At 54.8% G+C, this 17,347-nt stretch overlaps 5 protein-coding genes across 5 annotated transcripts; 2 read left to right on the top strand and 3 right to left on the bottom strand.

The window, feature by feature from the left end:
* Positions 1-756: 756 nt before the first annotated feature.
* BDV59DRAFT_185178 (uncharacterized protein) lies at positions 757-3,335 on the top strand (the record flags this gene model as incomplete). Its single annotated transcript, XM_073690805.1, has 2 exons — positions 757-903; positions 1,019-3,335. Coding segments are annotated over exons 1-2 (2,183 nt in total), but the record flags the coding sequence as incomplete, so codon positions are not given.
* Positions 3,336-3,677: 342 nt separating this feature from the next.
* Positions 3,678-7,542, bottom strand: ppt1 (protein serine/threonine phosphatase PPT1; the record flags this gene model as incomplete). Its single annotated transcript, XM_073692514.1, has 10 exons — positions 3,678-3,908; positions 3,976-4,844; positions 4,902-5,014; positions 5,070-5,200; positions 5,259-5,301; positions 5,395-5,421; positions 5,900-5,931; positions 5,982-7,148; positions 7,238-7,318; positions 7,390-7,542. The coding sequence occupies 10 exons, from the start codon at positions 7,540-7,542 to the stop codon at positions 3,678-3,680; spliced, it is 2,847 nt and encodes a 948-aa protein (XP_073544830.1).
* A 383-nt stretch (positions 7,543-7,925) lies between these two features.
* Positions 7,926-8,495, top strand: spt4 (transcription elongation factor SPT4; the record flags this gene model as incomplete). Its single annotated transcript, XM_073694506.1, has 4 exons — positions 7,926-8,003; positions 8,074-8,271; positions 8,339-8,391; positions 8,462-8,495. 4 exons carry the CDS (start codon positions 7,926-7,928, stop codon positions 8,493-8,495), a joined length of 363 nt encoding a protein of 120 aa, XP_073544829.1.
* Positions 8,496-8,889: 394 nt separating this feature from the next.
* Positions 8,890-10,673, bottom strand: gatA (4-aminobutyrate transaminase gatA). The gene is made up of 2 exons (XM_073690804.1): positions 10,216-10,673; positions 8,890-10,163 (listed from the first exon to the last, which is right to left on the bottom strand). The coding sequence occupies exons 1-2, from the start codon at positions 10,464-10,466 to the stop codon at positions 8,912-8,914; spliced, it is 1,503 nt and encodes a 500-aa protein (XP_073544828.1). The 5' UTR covers positions 10,467-10,673; the 3' UTR covers positions 8,890-8,911.
* A 1,763-nt stretch (positions 10,674-12,436) lies between these two features.
* On the bottom strand, positions 12,437-13,828 carry BDV59DRAFT_195191 (uncharacterized protein; the record flags this gene model as incomplete). Its single annotated transcript, XM_073692513.1, has 4 exons — positions 12,437-12,862; positions 12,919-13,243; positions 13,297-13,601; positions 13,652-13,828. The coding sequence occupies 4 exons, from the start codon at positions 13,826-13,828 to the stop codon at positions 12,437-12,439; spliced, it is 1,233 nt and encodes a 410-aa protein (XP_073544827.1).
* Between the last annotated feature and the right edge of the window lie 3,519 nt (positions 13,829-17,347).

Raw genomic sequence — 17,347 nt, 5'->3', positions numbered from 1 at the left:
ATTGCCCATTGTTTAATGTATCTTGTCCCCTTACAGCAGAAGATAAAGAATATTAGAGACCAGTATAATCGATTTTGATATTGGCATCCTAATTTCCTAGGCGAATAAGAGACTTTCAACACATTGCAGTTGTGAAGAAGCTAGTGCTACCAATATCAGGTGATTGTTGGCTTTTGGCACAATTTGGCTGTTGCATTTAGAATCGTGCCAGCGAAAAGAATATCATTGGTTTTCGAACGTAGCATGTATTTTATCTGATGAGTATATAAAGAAGTGGGACCACGGACTCGGTCGCTTTATATAGACAGAAGGTTGATTCAACGTTGTCGTTCACCCGCATCCATCTCACTGTCCACCAGCTCCCGCGCAGGTAATTCGGTTATTTCCCTCGGATCGTCGGCAGGCTTTGTGATATAGGGCTTAGTCTTTCCCTGGCCATCGAGCTCCGGCCTAAATGGATCCGCATGAAGTTCTGGTTTTCCTCCATAATAATCTCCAGCGCCATCTATATTGGTCATATGTGGTCTATTCGCACGTCTCCGTCGTCTGTTGGATGGACTCTTAGCAGTCCATACTTGATACTAAGTCTGTAGACTGTTACTGCATAATGTATAGATTCCAATAGGAAAGACGCTAGTCCCTTTTAGGAATCAACATAGGCCAGAGCTAGTCCTCCCACCGCCTTCCCTAACAGGAAACACCATAAACAAAGCCCAGCGGTCCACGTCAATACACCAACTTTCCTCCTCACTGGCGCTTTGTTATCTCCAGCCCTTCTGTCAAGACACCCGGTGGTGTCTCCCCTGCAATGCATTCGTTCTCCCGGTTCCTCATCTAAACCCACCTGATCTGTCGCCATCATGCTGGAGTGGATTAACGGGCAGGACGACCATGTCGCAGCAGGTATGTGCATCCTCTCCGACTCGGACCTGAAGCACGCGCAGTTCAAATACTCTCCGACGACTTCCAGTCACGTCACCAGCCCGCAGTCCACCGACTAACCCGCCTGCCGTCACAGACAACTCAAAAGTCCTCGAACCCCCCGAAACCCCAGCCCCTGTCTTCGCCATTCGCGCATTCAAGAGCGCCTTGTTCGGGACGCCCGGTGCCGACGACGACGAAACCACCAAGATTGAGCGAGGACCGAACTCGACCAACAATCCCAACCCCCAGCGACGCCGCGACAGCGATCCGCCAAAACTGCCCGCGCCCGAAATGGCGACAGACGCCCTGAAGCCGCCGAAGATGGACAAGGATGCGATGGCCTCGCCAACGAAAAGCATCCTCATGACACCTGGGACGACATCCAACCGACGCAAAACGGTGTCCTTTGGCGACAGCGTGGTGGACAATGAGCGGAAGCGCGATGACCCCTCCGTCAAGGTCACAAAGACTCCCACATCTTCGTCTGGGAGCCTGAGCAGTCAGTGGTCGGGTGGCTCATCGGGTGGGAAATCAAAACCGCGGAGCAAGCTCACTCAAGCCCTGATGGACTCCCGCGAGAAGCCTTCGAAGCACGTCGATGTGGCGCCGTATAAGAATAATGAGAAACCCGCACCGATCGAGTTCAAGGCGGCGTCGGCTGCTGCAGACGACGACACCGGCGACGAGACGACCAACCTAAACGAGCCACGCTCCCAGTCTGGGAAGTATTGGAAATCTGAATTCGATAGCTACCGGATGAAAACCACACGGGAAATCCGGCGGCTCATTCAGTATCGTTCTGCTGCCAAATCGTATGCCCGAAAGAAGGATACAGAAGCACAGCGGCTAGCTGATAAGCTACGGGAGGAAGAAGTCAAAGTCGCCGAGATGGAGCGCCATGTGACGCAGCTTGCATCCACGATGGCGGGAGAAAGCTCCAATACAGACAGAGAGAAACTAGTCCAGGAGCTCACCAAACAGACAGCCCTTGCTCTGCAGTATAAACACCGGGTGGGGCTTTTACGCAAACTGCTGGAGAAACATGGCGTTGTCGGCAGTGAGATGGATGAGATCACCGGCCCCGCGGAAGAGGAGAAGTCTCCGGGCAACACCGGGCGAGAGTTACGGAAAACGCAACAGGCACTCGAGCAGGCCAATGCAAAGATCGAAGAAATGGAGCACCAGCAGCTGGACTTCGGCAAACTCAGGGATCTCGCCCAGAGCTCAGAGCAAAAGGCTTCGGAGCTGGCGAAGGAAAATGCGACGCTGAAACAGACGTTGGCACGCTTCAAGCAGGAGATGACCAAGTATGAAGGACGGCGCAAAGAAAAGGAGGCCAAACTGAAACAGAGAGAGGCCAAGCTGGAAACGCGCATCCAGGAGTATCGTGAAAGATTGAAAGCTGCCTCTCAGGAGCACCGCGACTTGGAGCATGATCTGAGGGAATCCTTTGAGGATGAACGCCGCCGCATGCAGGAACAAATCGACATGCTGCAGTTGAAAGTGGCTACTATTGAGCGTCTTCCCGAGATTCGAGCGCAGAAGCGCTATTCGGACAGTCCCCGGAAGGGCTACACTGGAGTACAAGTCTATGACTTCGGGCATAACAGCCCGCAGAAAGAGCTGCGTGAGGAGACAGATGAGATTGAAGAACCCCCAAGCCCCAGTCCGCGCGCGAAAGACCGGCGGTCACAACCAAGGACGGCACTTGGTGAGCTCGATCTGAAGAAATACGCGAAAGCGCTAGGTCTCGACGATACCAACGAGCGGCTGGCATACCTCGACGAATCCCCCGGCAAGCACTATACAGCCAACACTCATTACGAAGGCGATACCGTTGCGCCACCATCGCCTGCCATCGCTTCCACTCTCGACACCACCAGAGCACGTAGCACAAGGCAACGGTCGGACCTCGACAGCTACCACACCTATGCGCCGTCACACATCACCATGTCATCTCTGGCCCGTCAACTTGCAAAACTCGACGACAGCCAACAGGTACGAACCGAGCGTCTTCGAACCCGTCGATCACCTGTGAAATACAGCCTCGATACCATGGCTGGGCTACCGGAGACATACCATCTGGATCGGCCCAGGAGACGACAAAGCTTAGCCTCCATGCAGCGCGAATCCCTCCCTATAGACCGGAGACTCGCTGCACAGGCCCGACTCAAGCGCCGAGGCGAAGGCCGAAAGGCTCAAGACGGGAAGGAAAACGTCCGGGCGCTGAATAATTAATTTGAGTTGTGTTCTGCATTGATTTTTAGTGGCCCATTGGAGCTGGACGGACCACCGCAAGTGATATACCATTTCTCAATAGCTTTTCTTTTGTGGACCTTACCTGTCGAATCCTGCTTGGATTATACCCTGGTAGTATGCCAATAATAAGCACGTTTTTATGTTGACCTGAGGTTTGCCTGGCTGGCCATTACACAGTTACTATAGTAAAGTAAGCAGGGCGTAATCCGTTCCCCGACTTAATTGCTTCTATACCTACCTGCCAGTCCATAGATACCTACTACCGTCCGGGCCATGCAAACCCTCGAACTATATCACGATCTTTCCTAAGCAAGGCTTACGAAAAAGACTGAATATCACGCAAGAATGCTCAATGGCCTCTATATCCATCTATTAGATCCTAGCTTGCCGCTATGGTGGGGGCCTACATCAGCTAGTATGGTGTTTATACGAGTCTATCCTACTACGCCAATGCACCGCACGGTGCACCTAACATCCTACCTATACCCAACAGCTCAGGCCTTTCCATCCGAGAACGACACCACCGCCCACTTACCGCTCCAGGCCCATTTCCGGGCCTCGGAGCCGCCGCCTCCGGGCATCTGACGGAGCCGTTCGTCCTCGCCCGCGGGAAGACCGACGACGGTATCAGCCTTGCAGGTGCGGAAGGCGAGGACGCGCACGCCGGACTTGGGGCCCATGGGGCCGATGGCGGTTGTGAAGGGGGTGGTGGTGTCCCAGGCGGCCTGTTCCGTCCGTATCAGACATGCACGCATTGGCGGCGGGAGGACAAACGGGACGCGGACAACTTACATCGTTGCACAGTTTGCGGTAGTTCAGATCGCCCTTGAAGAGGACGAGCTCGCTCTCCTGGAGATCGCGGAAGAGATCGGGGGCGACGTGCGGCATGCGCCAGTAGCAGCCGGGGGTGGTCCAGAAGGCGTGGGGGCGGATGATCAGCTGGCCGTCGGCGTGCAGGCGACTCCACTGGTCGAAGAGGAAGGAGACCTCGGAGAGCTCCTGGTCGGAGAGCCGGGGGTATTCGCGGCCGGAGTCGTCCGGAGCGGTGTAGAAGGCCTGGGGGTCGGCGAGGGCGGTGATGAGGTCCTTGAAGTCGGGCGGAGTGACGTCGGAGACGAACCAGGGGATCAGCTTGGGGTGGAGGACGACAGAGGTGGCCAGGCCGGCGGAGAGAAGGTAGCCGGCGAGGATGAGGTCGACGAAGAGCTCGAAGCCGGAGTTGTCGAGGACGATGTCGACGCGGCGGGGGGCGGAGGGGTTGGCTTTGCGAGCGGCGTGGAGGACGTCGAAGGCGGCGTTGAGGTCGTTGACGAGGATGTTCTTCTCGGCGGCCTTGCGCGCCTGCGAGCCCTGCAGCTTCTGGAGGTCCTCGTAGGTGAGCGACGTCAGGAGCGACAGGTCCGTCGCATTGCCCCAGAGGCAGATCTCGCACATCTCCGCGAAGAGGATGCGGTCCGCCTGCTCCATCTGCTCGGGCGTCTGGCCGTCCGCGCCGCCGCCGCTGCGCTTCTTCTCGGCTTCCTGAGCCAGCTCCTTGTATCGAGACGCGAGCTCGAGCACCGCCGGCCGCGACGACTTGAACGTCGCCATCTTCTGCCGCGCAAACACGTCATAGCCCTTCCAGTGCTGGGACATGGCAAAGAGCGTGGCCATGCGTCGGTCTGGGAGGGGCTTCCGTTAGCGATGGAGGTCGGTGGAAGACGCCGGAGCGCACGCACAGAGGTAGCATTCCGAGTAGAGCCAGGGGACGTTGTGCCAGGTTGGGTTGCCGCGCTGCTCCAGCTCCTGGTTGTATTCCGCAATGCCGGGTTCGCCGTCGTCGGGCAGGGGACTGTCGGGCCGTCAGTGGTGACGGGGAAGTCGATGGGCGTCGGTTGGACACTCACGTCAGCTGTCGGTTGTGCTGCAGTTCGTACTTCAGAGCTGCGAGCTGCTCGATGATCGCCTTCCCCTCCTTGCGCTTGTCCTCGTCCGTTACATCGCCGACGGTGCGGTGGAGGTCATCAATGGCGCTCGTCTATGCGAGAGCATTAGTTCTTCTGAAGGGACCTAGTCAGAGCGACAGGGACACGCACAATGATCACCGGCCAGCGCTCGTGGGCCGAGACGGAGGCAAAGCTAGACTTGTCGGAGGTGAGGTATTGCGCTGCGATGGCGGGGTTAGCTTGGCAGAGAGGGGTCGGAAGGCGGAAGGGTCGGAGGGGAGCGTACGGGTCTTGGGATCGAATTCCATCTTTCCTGGTCGTGGAGTAGAATAGGAGGAGTGGAAGAGTATCCGTATAGAGGAGGGGGAGGGAAGAAGATGGAGTAAGGTGGTCGGAGACTAAACGTTTAAGTAGTTGCGCGGGGTTGCCGCTCCCCACCGCATGAGTCCGCATTCTCCAGCATGCATGGAACTCTCTCTTACACCCAATCCGGTTTCCTACAGCTGGCACATGCCGCGCGATTGCGTTGGCAGGACGCATTATAGCAAGATAGACAGGATGTAGTTCTCATGGTTAGACAGGGTATAGCTATTGTGTAGTATAGAGCGGCCGTTGTTCGCTATGCAAGAGTCCGAAACATCATCATTCAATAGATACAGCATGATCACGTTAATCTCCAGAGAAAAGAAAGCCATAGAATCAAAGCTCCAAGCCCCAATTGAATGTCTATGACCGAGCGAGAAGTCTCTCTTCCAGCCACCAACGCCGTTAACAAGATGAATCCAGCTCACATCATCGACAAGATCGAGTTTTGCGCGTACGCCTGCGGAGGATTAGCGGACAGTCAAGTCAGAAGAACGACGAAACACCTACCATCGGTTTGATATCAGGGTGAGGCACCGCTTCAAACACCTGGAAGTCCAGCTTGAGCTCGGGCCCGATCTTGATGAACGCACCCTTGTTCTCCGTCGAATCGCAGTACTTGGGGGCCGAGAACACAGTGATACAGCGGCCGTCATGCTCCACCTCGTAACCCTCCATGCGCACCTCGTGCGAACGGATGATCGCCTCCAGCCCGTTCTTCTCGCAGAACCGCTTGGTGACATCCGGGCCGAACTGCATCCCGACACCGCGCTTGCTGGGCCCGCGGCCGGGCTCCGTCTGCGGGTCGGTCCAGAGCATTTCCATCATCAGGCCCTGCTGGCCGGGCTGTCGCTGGTTGTGGCGGTTCAGTTTCCGGATATCGTCCAGCGTCGTGTTATCGTCGGAGAAGAGACCGCCGTGCAGCACCAGATACTTGTTGCCGATCAACGTCGCCAGGGGCAGGGCGGAGAACGACTCGGAGAACACCTTGAACACCGTCTCGTTGTACTTGGCCCGGCACTCGCCCTCGAACCCATACACCTTGTTCATGTCGTCCGTCTCGTGGTTGCCGCGGTTGAGGAAGATGCCGTTTGGCCGCAGCCACTTGTACGCGTAGAGCAGGAGCGCGATCTCCGTGGACCACGAGCCCCGGTCGACAAAGTCTCCGTTGAAGAGATAGGCGTGCGTATCGGTCGGGTAGCCGTTCAGACGGAAGATCTCCAGCAGGTCGAAGAACTGACCGTGCGTGTCGCCACAGACGGTCAATCTCGTGCCTTGGTCGACGCCAATCTCGACCATCGTGGGCTCCGCATATACCAGGTCCTTGACTGCCTTGATGATCTGGAAGACATACTTGCGGTGGATCTTCTTCCCGTTCTTGAACCGCTCAATCATATCGTCGATGAACTCCTGGGTCATCTCGTTCTCCAAGCGTACGCCATCGTAGCTCGCGTCGACGGCGATGGCATCGATATCCAGGTCCTCGAAGGCGGACGGCGGGTCGCCGACCTCAATGGCCTTCTCGAATTCCAACCGACGCACCAGCTTCTCGCATTCGGCCAGCTTGATCTTCGCATCGCGGTTCGACGGTTCGCGCTTGACAACGGCCTTGAAGTCTTTGAGGGCATCGCGATAGCTCAGGATGGCGGTGTTAGCCAGGGCTCGTCTCCAGTAGGCCTGTCACAAATTAGCTACGGCACACCCTGTTCCGGACCGATTCCAGCGGGGAGTGGGCATCGTCGCGACGTGGGGAGGGGTCGACTCACCTTGACATAGGCCGGATCCAGCTCCAACGCCTTGGTGGCGTCCGCAATCGCAAATCCATATGCCTCGAGTTTTATATGCGCCTGTCACCATCAACCGTCAGCACCCTGGTCATCCAGACGGGACTTCTCCTCCAGCACTCGTCGCAACATACCTGAGCGCGATTGCAAAAGAACGACGGCTCCCGGTCGTATTTCGCGATCGCCTGGGTGTAGAAGTCGATCGCCGTCGGCCACTCATGTTCCTTGAAGGCGTTATTTCCCTGCACCTTAAGCGCAGTAGCTGCATCGAGGTCCGCGGAAGCCATTGGGTGGGGCGGGGGAGAGAGCGACGAAGGCACGCGGGGAGGCGAGAGGAGGATCGAATGAGGAGACAAGGCACACGAGCGAGCGAGAAGGACGAACTGTAGAGAGCGAACAGTGGGGAGAGAAAGCGGAAGACCGCCGGAAGAGCAGAGGGGCAAAAGAAGGCGAGGGAGAGAGTTGTTCCTGGGGAGGAAGAGAGAGAGAGACGGAGAGAGGGAGCGAGAGTTGGGGGAGCGAAAAGACTGGCCGGTTGGGGCTCCGGGCTTGGCGTCTGCCACCTTCCAGAACTGCCTGTCGCCTTCCATCGCTCTTTCCCTTCATCCCCTTCACCTCCCCATCGACTGCTCCTCCCTTCTCCCTTCTCCCCTTCTCCTCCATCCCTCCCATGTCCTTCTACGTCCCTCCAGGCCAGCAGCGCACCCTCCGCGCCTGCATGGTGTGTTCGCTCGTCCAGCTGCACAGCGTACGTGAAAGGAAAAAATGATCCCACACACGGACCGGTCGAGCTGACACTGGACTCTTCCCCAACACAGAAATTCATGCGCGAAGGCTGTCCCAACTGCGACAATGTGCTCAACTTTCGCGGAAACAACGACGCCATCCAAGAAGGCACCTCGCAGGTCTTCGAAGGCCTGATCACCCTCCGCGACCCGACCACCAGCTGGGTCGCGCGCTGGCAACGACTGGACAGTTATGTGCCGGGGACATACGCCGTCAAGGTGACTGGCTCGGTGGGTTTTCCGTTCCCGAGAGTTGGTGTGCGTTCGTGCGCGATTGCATAGCTAACGTTCAACACAGCTTCCCGATGAGTTTGTCGCGCGTCTGGAGGACTCTGGTATCAAGTACATTCCGTACGGTCCTCCCCTTCGTGTTCTGTGGTGTTCATTCCCTGTGGGAATCACAATTCTAACGGCCCTCTAGGAGAGATGGAAGCTCGGTCGAGGAGGAATCGTGATACCCAGACGTTTCGTTGAGTCGGTCGGTTCGGGCTGTTGATGGTATCCGGTATTGTGGCCAATATGCATGGCATTCCCTGCGCACGACGGAGTTCCGGGCTGGTCTGTTTCTTCTTTTTTTTAAATAACGGTGTTGGAGGCTACATAGCGGGTTCCTTTCTCTTTTCTAGATGTCTACAACGACGGCAATTACTCGATACCCAGAGGTTGGAAAGTATCATATCGTTCGGAGGGCTAGAACTACCCTAACAACATAACTCGTATAGCATGTCACCGCGACACGCGAAGAACCCACCCAAATGCCAAACAAAAACGCCAGGTTTGCGATATCGGTGAAAAGACAAATTGAACTCGGTCCCGCTACAGTCTTACAGCTGCTTGATGATCTTCTCAACGCTCTCGAGCAGGATATCGGCTATTCAACTGTCAGTATGATCGACGATATCAAAGGGCAACAGGAAGACTCACCATGGTGCTTCTGGAAAATCAGCATGGGCCGCAGACGAACGGCGGCCGCGCCGCTGCCGCCAATGTTGACACCGACGCCCTTGGCCTTGGCGAGGAACTCGTCCCGCTTGGGGGTGTCCCAGGCAATGAAGGTGCCCTGGCCCTTACCGCGGAGGTTCTGCAGGTGCTCGGGGTACTGCTGGGCGAGACGCTCCAAGCCAGCATAGAGGTAGTCACCGGTAGCAGCGGTGTTCTCGACGAGCTTCAGGCGCTCAATCTCCTCGATGATGCCACGGAAGATGAGAGCACGAGCGGGGTCACCCATCCAGGTGTTGAACTGGCGGTACGGCTTGTTGGGGCGGAGCGCGGGGTTACCGTAGTAGTAGCCGGCGGTCTGGGCCTTCTTGGAGAAGGTCACGATATCCGGGGGAGTCTGGAGGTTCCAGTGGTCGTGGGCCCAGAACTTACCGGTGGCACCGACACCGGTCTGCACCTCGTCGACGATGAAGAGGACGTTGTTGCGCTTGGTGATCTCCCGGAGGCCCTGGAAGAAGGCCGGGGACGCGTGGTTGTCACCACCCTCGGACTGGATGGGCTCGACGACCACGGCGGCGACGGGGTTGTGGAACTCCTTGATGAGACGCTCCACCTCCTGCAGGCAGCGCTGCTCCTCCTGGGCGTTCTCCTGGGCGTGCTCCTCGAGAGGGTACTTCAGGGAGGGGAAGGTAGCCTGGGGCCAGTCGAAGGCGGGGATGTCCAGTTTGTGGATGGCCTTGCTGCGGGTGGTGGACAGACTGCCAAACAGACGGCCGTGGAAGGCAGACTTGAAGGACAGGATCGACAGCTGGGGGGATCCCGGAGACTGGTTCATCATGGTAGTCTGCAACTCCTCGTCGGTGAACTCCTTCTCGGGGCCACCACGCTGCATCTGACGGTAGTACATGAAGGCAGCCTTGTAGGCCGTCTCGTTGGCGTCGGAGCCAGCCATGGCGGTGAACACCTGGTTGAGGCCCTTGGGGGCGACCTTCAGGATACCGGAGTTCAGGGTGTGAGACCAGTCGGCGGAGGGGAAGTTACCCAGGGCGGGTCTGTTGATCAGAGAGGTTGCCATCTCGGGCGACTTGGCGACCTGGAGGAGATGGGGGTTGTTGTAGCCAACAGGAATGGAAGCGATCTGGGCATACACATCCAGGAGGACATTTCCGTCCAGATCGGCGATGCTACGTCACCGTTAGCGTGAACCCAAGCGCCTGTCAGTAACTCAAGACCTACTAGTTACCAATGGACTTGGAGTAGTCCGTGAGCATGTTCAGGCTGCGGACATCGAAGACCCTGTCCAGCTCGGCCATGGCGGCCTTGTTCTTGGGGCCCGGGATGGCGGTGGCCACCGTGGGGGCCGTGGGTTCATCAGGGAAGTAGGGCTTCTCCGCCGCGCGCAGCTGTGCGGTGGTAGAGAGAGCCCGAGCGGCAGGCAGACGAGCCACCGAGCGCAGCCGGAGGCTGGAGCGGTAGAGAGAGGCCATTGCTATGGATAAAGGGACGAGAATCGAGGGGGAGAATGGAGTTCAAGGGGCGTGACCTTTCTCGGAGCAAAAGCGGGAGAAGAGCGGCGATAAGGATAGATAAGGGATTTTGAAGCCCGTTTCTCCCTCGCGCGTGGGAAAAGGAAAGGAGGAAAGAGAGGGGGAAAAGGAGTAATTGGAGAGAGGTGACCAGGAAGAAGACAGATCGAATAAAAAGAAGACGAGGGGGTTTGCGGTGACACAGTCTGCTATATAGGTCGTCCGTTGCGGAGAGCTTGAGCTGTTGCCCCGCGGTCGACAGCTCCCTCGGCGCTCCCGGCCAATCAGAGCTGCAGCAGGGTCCGTCGTCACGTGGGTCGTCGGCGACAGAGCTTCCCAATGGAGAAGGTCTACGCTGCGGTTCCAACGGGGCAGGAGACAATCCCGCCTGCAGTTGATCGTTGTTCCTCTTGCTGTATAACGGTAATCGTTTGTCCCTCTGTCAGCCAGAGGACGCAACGCGAGCCAGCTGGAGGGACACCGCATTACACAAAGAGCCGAGAGCTTCATCGGCATTGATAGACTATCCGGCCTTGGCATCGATAAGCTCGACGATCCCAGGCGGAATCACCTGCCAATTCCGCAATGCCTTCCTGTTCCGTGTTAACGGTTACGCATGTTTATCTTGATTTAGAAGCATCGAGAGTCATGCTGTTGGCGTTGCACTAGCATAACTGTTGTACAATATAATTGTCCACTGTCCACGCAAAACCATTCTCCTTCCCTGCTTATTTGGGATACATTTGCATGTCTATAACCAACTGCTGTGGAAGCCCAAGAATATTCTTAAGCGTTAGCCAGTAGCATCTTATCACCGGAGTCACTTTCCTCTGTCATAGGGATGGTAAACGAAGGAATGTCGGCTTTAGAGCTGAAACAGTAAGCAGCTATTTGGTTATCATGCCATGTATGCGAAGGTTCGCAGGAATAAGCTCATTTCTATAATGTTGTAAGTATCTCTAAGTAACTGTAAAGCCTTGAACATTCCTTTCACTGTCCTATATTCCATGATTGTCACATGACACCGCCTATATAGATAACTCAACCTACAAACTTATCTACGGGTCAACAAGTCCATGACCCAGAAGGTCAAGGAGCTGGCGGAGACTTCAGTTTGTCGGTACCTAGGTAGTATCATGTTCACCGGCAGTATATTTTAATTTCTGCTGTAAAACCACCGGAGTCTGAATGGCTCTAGGTGTTGCGTCGCGCTCTTACGTTGGGGTCGTCGAGAGTTGTAGTTCGAGTTGGAATCTAAAGATCACTAATATACGCATGAGTCGGTCGCAACACTAGGCTCAGCCAACGAAGAGATCCGCAGCTCCAGAAGAAATACCATAGGACAATGGCATTGGCGTGACGGATTCCGCACCTACAATCTGTACGCTGCATGCGCTTTATTTAGGTTCTGAGTGTTAATCTCCCATGGAGCTAATATACAGTAGCCTGTTTGATATATATAACCTGGTCCAGTAATTAGATCGAAGACCCAGTGCGACTCGAGACCGCCAGATCACTTAGCACATGAGACAAGGATGGCTTGCACGCCATAGACTAGACCTGCGCAAAAAGTCCCATTATCCTCGGTGTGTGCCGCCATTACTTAGTGGGATGAGAGTCACGCCATGTCGGTATGGAGCGCCTGAGCAAGTGGAGCCTGTGCCGTCATCCACCAAACGACATCCCACGGATCGGATATCTTGCTCAATACGGAGGCTTGCTTGCGTCCTCTCAAGTATTTGATTCTATCAATTCCATATATACACAAATTGAAGTAATACATCCATCAGCCACGTGATATCGCTATATACAGAGTACATTCAAACGTAAGGAAACAATTGAAGAGTAAGACAGTCAAGAATCCGCATTCGTAACTAGTAGTATTCAGTCGTAATAGGAAAACGGCAGAGTCGGCCGGCGAAAGAGAAAAATCAAGGCGCCTGTCGATCGCCGAACGGAGACGTGGTCGATCCCCTCGTGAGCGACATGGAGGACTTATCACTTCCGGGAGAAGCATACACCATCCGGTCGTTCCGGTAGTCGTTTGGATGGGTCGCCGATCCGATTTGGGAGTGGTTGGAAGAAACACCGTACCGTCCAATCTCTTCATCGCTTGGGTTCCGAGATTCGGTCCATGTCTTCATCTCCACCGTGCGCATGACCTCCAGACGGTCGAGCGCGGTGTCCGCGTACAAGTGGGAGTCCGCCTTGGAAGGCTTCGACCGGCCGGTCGATGACCAGAGTTTCTTCGAATTGCTCTGGTTGTTGTAGGAGGAGTTGTAGTTGCGAGTGGTCTGGAGGAGTCGCGGCAAGAAGAAGGCCACCAGAGGCCGCAGGGCCGGAGCAGAGGCGCAAATCTAGCATGGTCAGTACAGTACAATGACACGAAACGCTAGTCTGATACGGAACATACCAGGCCCATGTTAATCTCCACAGATGCCGCAAGCAAGATCGGCCATCCCAGCCACGTGCTGTCGTACGAGGCAATCATACTTTTCCAGACATACACTGTGCGGACCGAGCCGGCAACGTTGACCACAATTCCCAGAGCAAAGATCGAGATCACGGCAATTCGTTGGCGGGCCGGTAACTTCAGGTTCCAGATCAAGGGCATCGGCAGGACAGTAACCAGAAAGTCGGTGAAGATATTGATCACACTGGCGGAAAAGACAATGGCCCCCGAGTTCATGCAGTGGTGGGGGTACTCAGGAGCCAGCTCCCAGTATGCCTTTACGGGACTAGCTAGGAATTAGGAAATTCCTCGTAGACGGAAGTGGGATAGGGTGCTCACCTGCACTGGAAGATGCTCATGAACAGGAATAAGGCACAACAGACTCCCACAAACACCATCGCTGTAATAAGGCCGATATTGTAACCCCAGTAAAGACCCTTGCTCCCGGCTCCCAAAAGACGTTTGCAAAACCATAGTAGAGAAATCTTGGTGAAGGTGGACGACCACGAGAAGAGGATTTGGAAGATCATGTTGAATTTTTGAATCGTCGATAGCCAGTCTGGCCGTACATCCCATATATGCCGGTTCCAGCCATAACGCTCCGTGGCTATCGAAGTAACAACACACATGCCGATAGAGAAGCCCTGGGGCCAGTTAGCTGGATGTGTCGACCTAAGAGGCTGCAGTTCCATACCAGAGCGGCGATGATAAAGATATCGTCCAGACCCGGACTACACGTGATACGCAGTCGTGTATAGAGACGAAGAAGCGTCACGATGAAGGCGGCACTCAAGCAGACAACGTTCACAATAATCGCGCCATGGCCCCGCGTGACCGGGTCGTCGTAGTTGGGGGTTGGCCAGGTGGCCATGACACTCATTGGAGGCAGCTGCATAGTTGCGACAGAACCCGGGATCGCTGGGAGGAAATGCACAAGTCGTTATCAGGGCAAGACCAGCAAGTTCATTCGTGATTGGAGCGATGGATCAGTAAAACCAGCCGAGTCAACATGGCATTTCCCATAGTTCGATGGTGAATGAGTGACACAGTGAAGAAGCGAAGATGGCCACGCAGGTGAGAGATGTTCCACCTTACGAGGAACAACCCAGCCGGGCGGCGGGTGAGAGGGGCGGTGGGCGAGAGGATATACCCTCCGCCAGCGATGTATGGAGTCGAGTCGGCAAGGCTCGCCCACTTCGGGACAGACGAGGGGATGGACCCTCTGTGTCATCAATTGGAACAAGGTGACATCGAATCCACCCAAACAATAGATCGGAAATTAGATATATGTTTTTTTAAACTTTCAATAAATCGAAATCATCGAATGGCATGGTATCTGGTCCTTCTGAGATCCAGCCTGTAACGAAGAGCAGAGCCAGCCGGGGGCCAGTGCCTCCCAATGAAGCGGGCTCGCCACCTCCACTTCGATCCACGCGATTGCGAATGCAGTAGGAAGTCCGAAATCTATCCGAGTCTCATGGGGAGCGAAGCAGAGCGATAGGTAGATCCAGAGCCCCATCGTTCACGTTGTTCTCCACCGGGGGGAGGGATATCCGTGGTATGGTATGGACCAGCACCCAGGTCGCCTTCGCTCGTGGGACATGCACCCTCAAGCGGCCCCTGTCATTTTTTTTCAGGCCCAGAGAGTAGTCTAAAGTCAATTTCAACTGATGTCTCACTGTCAGAAGCGAGGAAGAAGCCTGATTTGGTGGCGGTCCGCGGGACTAGCAGGGATGTCATTGTCCTGAGACGCAGGCGACGGAGGAATAGCGGCTGCCGGCAGAAGAAGGCGGAATTCAATTGAATTGGCTTCTGATCCAGGCACCAGACTACAGCAAGCGACGTGCTCCAGTCCATGGCTGACTTGAGTTCGGGTCCGAAGTTAGGACACGTTGTGAGAACCCTGGATATTTCCCCGCACTATTAATAAATCTCTCTTTTTGCCTTGGGAATGGATGTCGTAGTGGCCAACTAACTTTCGATTTCCCCGCAGCATCCCATATGTGGTATCCTCCGTAGGATGATTGTTGAAACCACGGCCAAGCAATTACATCTGAGCTAAAAGTCGGGGATGGCCCAATTTTCCACGGACGACTCTCTGTGATTGTCGTCTACCGGCTTGTACGAACGGCACCTAACACTAGTGAGGCCATTAGTTCAATTTCTAGAATGGTCTGACCTCGTGGCCACCACCACGGCCGGCTCTTCGGTTCTCCTAGACCAGTCCTGGAAACCCTCGAAATTGGGCGGCGCAAATTCTCGGCTGGACCATGGAACATGCCCTATATAATGCAATATTGAGAGATGGGCTAGAACGGTAGGAGAGTTAAGGTGTGACGTTTGGCTTGAACCCACCATGGCAGAAAATAACGCGAACTCTCCAGGATAAACTCAACGCTATGCTAGTTCTAGGTATCTTGTGCGGACGGCGACCGGAGGAGTATTATCGGTAGCTTATACGCGGTAGTTCCACCTGTACAATGCTTTAACTATTGTCTGTCCTCTTACCTAACCCGACTGGGAATCTAATTATTCATCATCGGGCGAGGCTCCTGAGTGACACAAATTGGGGTGATCATCCATGTCGAGAATGCAATTATTTCCCCATGTTCCAGTTTCGTCGGTCGGTATCCATTATTTTCCTATACAATAATTCCAAATATGCATCACCGACGCACATGCGCGTGGGCCTTGGAACACACGCGGTACAAGGCCCAACTCAGCTGAGTTATGCACATGCCCGAGACGGTAAACGATCGCGGTGGATCCCATCACTGCCTAGTGGGTGACAATACCATTAGTCCAGAAACCCTAAAGATCGGCCGACTCGAAGATCCGGCTCTTCCAAGACTTAAGATCGCTGTCCCGTATGGATCCTCATCTCCTGCGCACATCCAGGTTTTGCCCAAGAAATCAAAAGCATTATCAGTCTGGTCTTGACACCAATCACTGGGTAGCCGTATATAGAAACATGTTGCATTTCGAGACTCGACAACCATTGGGTTATTTCACAGCTGCTTACTCCTGATCTTCATGTCAGCATTCAATAGCGCGATCCTTTTGTGTACCCAGACTCCCTCGGAACACCCTCGGAGCACCGCAGGGCATACCCAATTCGGCCTCGAAATCTTGTCATTGATCGTGCCCTCGCACAACGGACACACAATCTTACGTACTACTTCGTGCGGTGTACAGCATACTGCGTAGTGCCTCGCTTGTTCCTGACTCAGTCGGGCCGAAAGATCTTCAAGATCGTCGCGGCAGTTTCTGCCATGAGCCTCGCAAGTTCCACTTGCCACGGCACATTCAAGGTTGAATCCGGCTCCGGCTCTACGCTCCGCTATCTTCGGTTGATTGGGGGACGAGGACAGATGCATGAATCTGCAATGTACGCAGCACGCCGTAATGTCAGTTCTTCATCCATTAGGAGGTGTCTAACTGCCCCTGCATATTCTCGGAATACTCTTCTTCATCGTTACTCTGATGGAGCACAGCCCTTTCCACCAGAACATGCAGCTCGCTGGATTCCAGATTGAAGGATATGCGTTCAGCCTTCCCAGGATACTTCAACTCATAATGCTCCCTACCAGCGAAACTTCCATCTGCCCGGGGCGGAAGTTGACCGACAGAAGCTTAGTATCACTCCAAGGTACCTTGGTGGCCCATCATGTGCCCCGTACGCTAGTGGATCTCCGTATACCCTTTAATCTTTAATGCTTTACCTCTTTCCTATTCAGGTGAGTAGGGCGACCGGAGAGTGGGGTAGTAGTGTCGAACTATGATAACCTTATCACCTTTAGATGTTCCTATTGTTGACAGGATTCTTCAGGGCGAGATATTTCGGCGAATGTTATCCAGTGTAATTGACCTTGTGTGAGGAGGAAGCCAACCAGACGGGGTCTCAATCCCCGATAGGTCCCACGCGACAAAATCTGTTGAACTCGCTGGAGAGGGTACGCCGTCCTTTAACGGGATATCAGCATCTTGAAGGGATGTTTCGCTGAGAGGATACGATTCAGACTCCACTAACTGATCGGAGTCAGATTCTGGGAAGCGAACACTGTTCTCTGGGAGATATTCCAGAGAGGATTCGATAAAATAGGTTCTGGTTGATCGTATCTCACTCAGCAGCCGTAGGCGCCACGGAAATTCTTGGTGTAGTCGAGGAGGTTCGTCTTTTCGGGGGTTTTGAGGGTATTTGGTCTGTGGATAGTTCTCGAGAGCGTGTCCGAGAAACCCGGGATAAATTTAAGGTAGAAGCAGAGCTAGAGTCTGAGGACTCAGAGAGATCTGAGGAGTCCTCGAGGACCGAGATGGAGCTAAAAGAGTCTGCGGATAGAGATCGTGGTATATTAATTGGGTTGGCGATATCGCGAAGTATCTTCGTCGG

Source organism: Aspergillus ambiguus (assembly GCF_047715705.1).
Source record: "Aspergillus ambiguus strain CBS 117.58 unplaced genomic scaffold BDV59scaffold_35, whole genome shotgun sequence".
NCBI lineage: Eukaryota > Fungi > Ascomycota > Eurotiomycetes > Eurotiales > Aspergillaceae > Aspergillus > Aspergillus ambiguus.
Note: the sequence above shows the minus strand (reverse complement) of the source record. Positions and strands in the feature narration are given on the sequence as shown.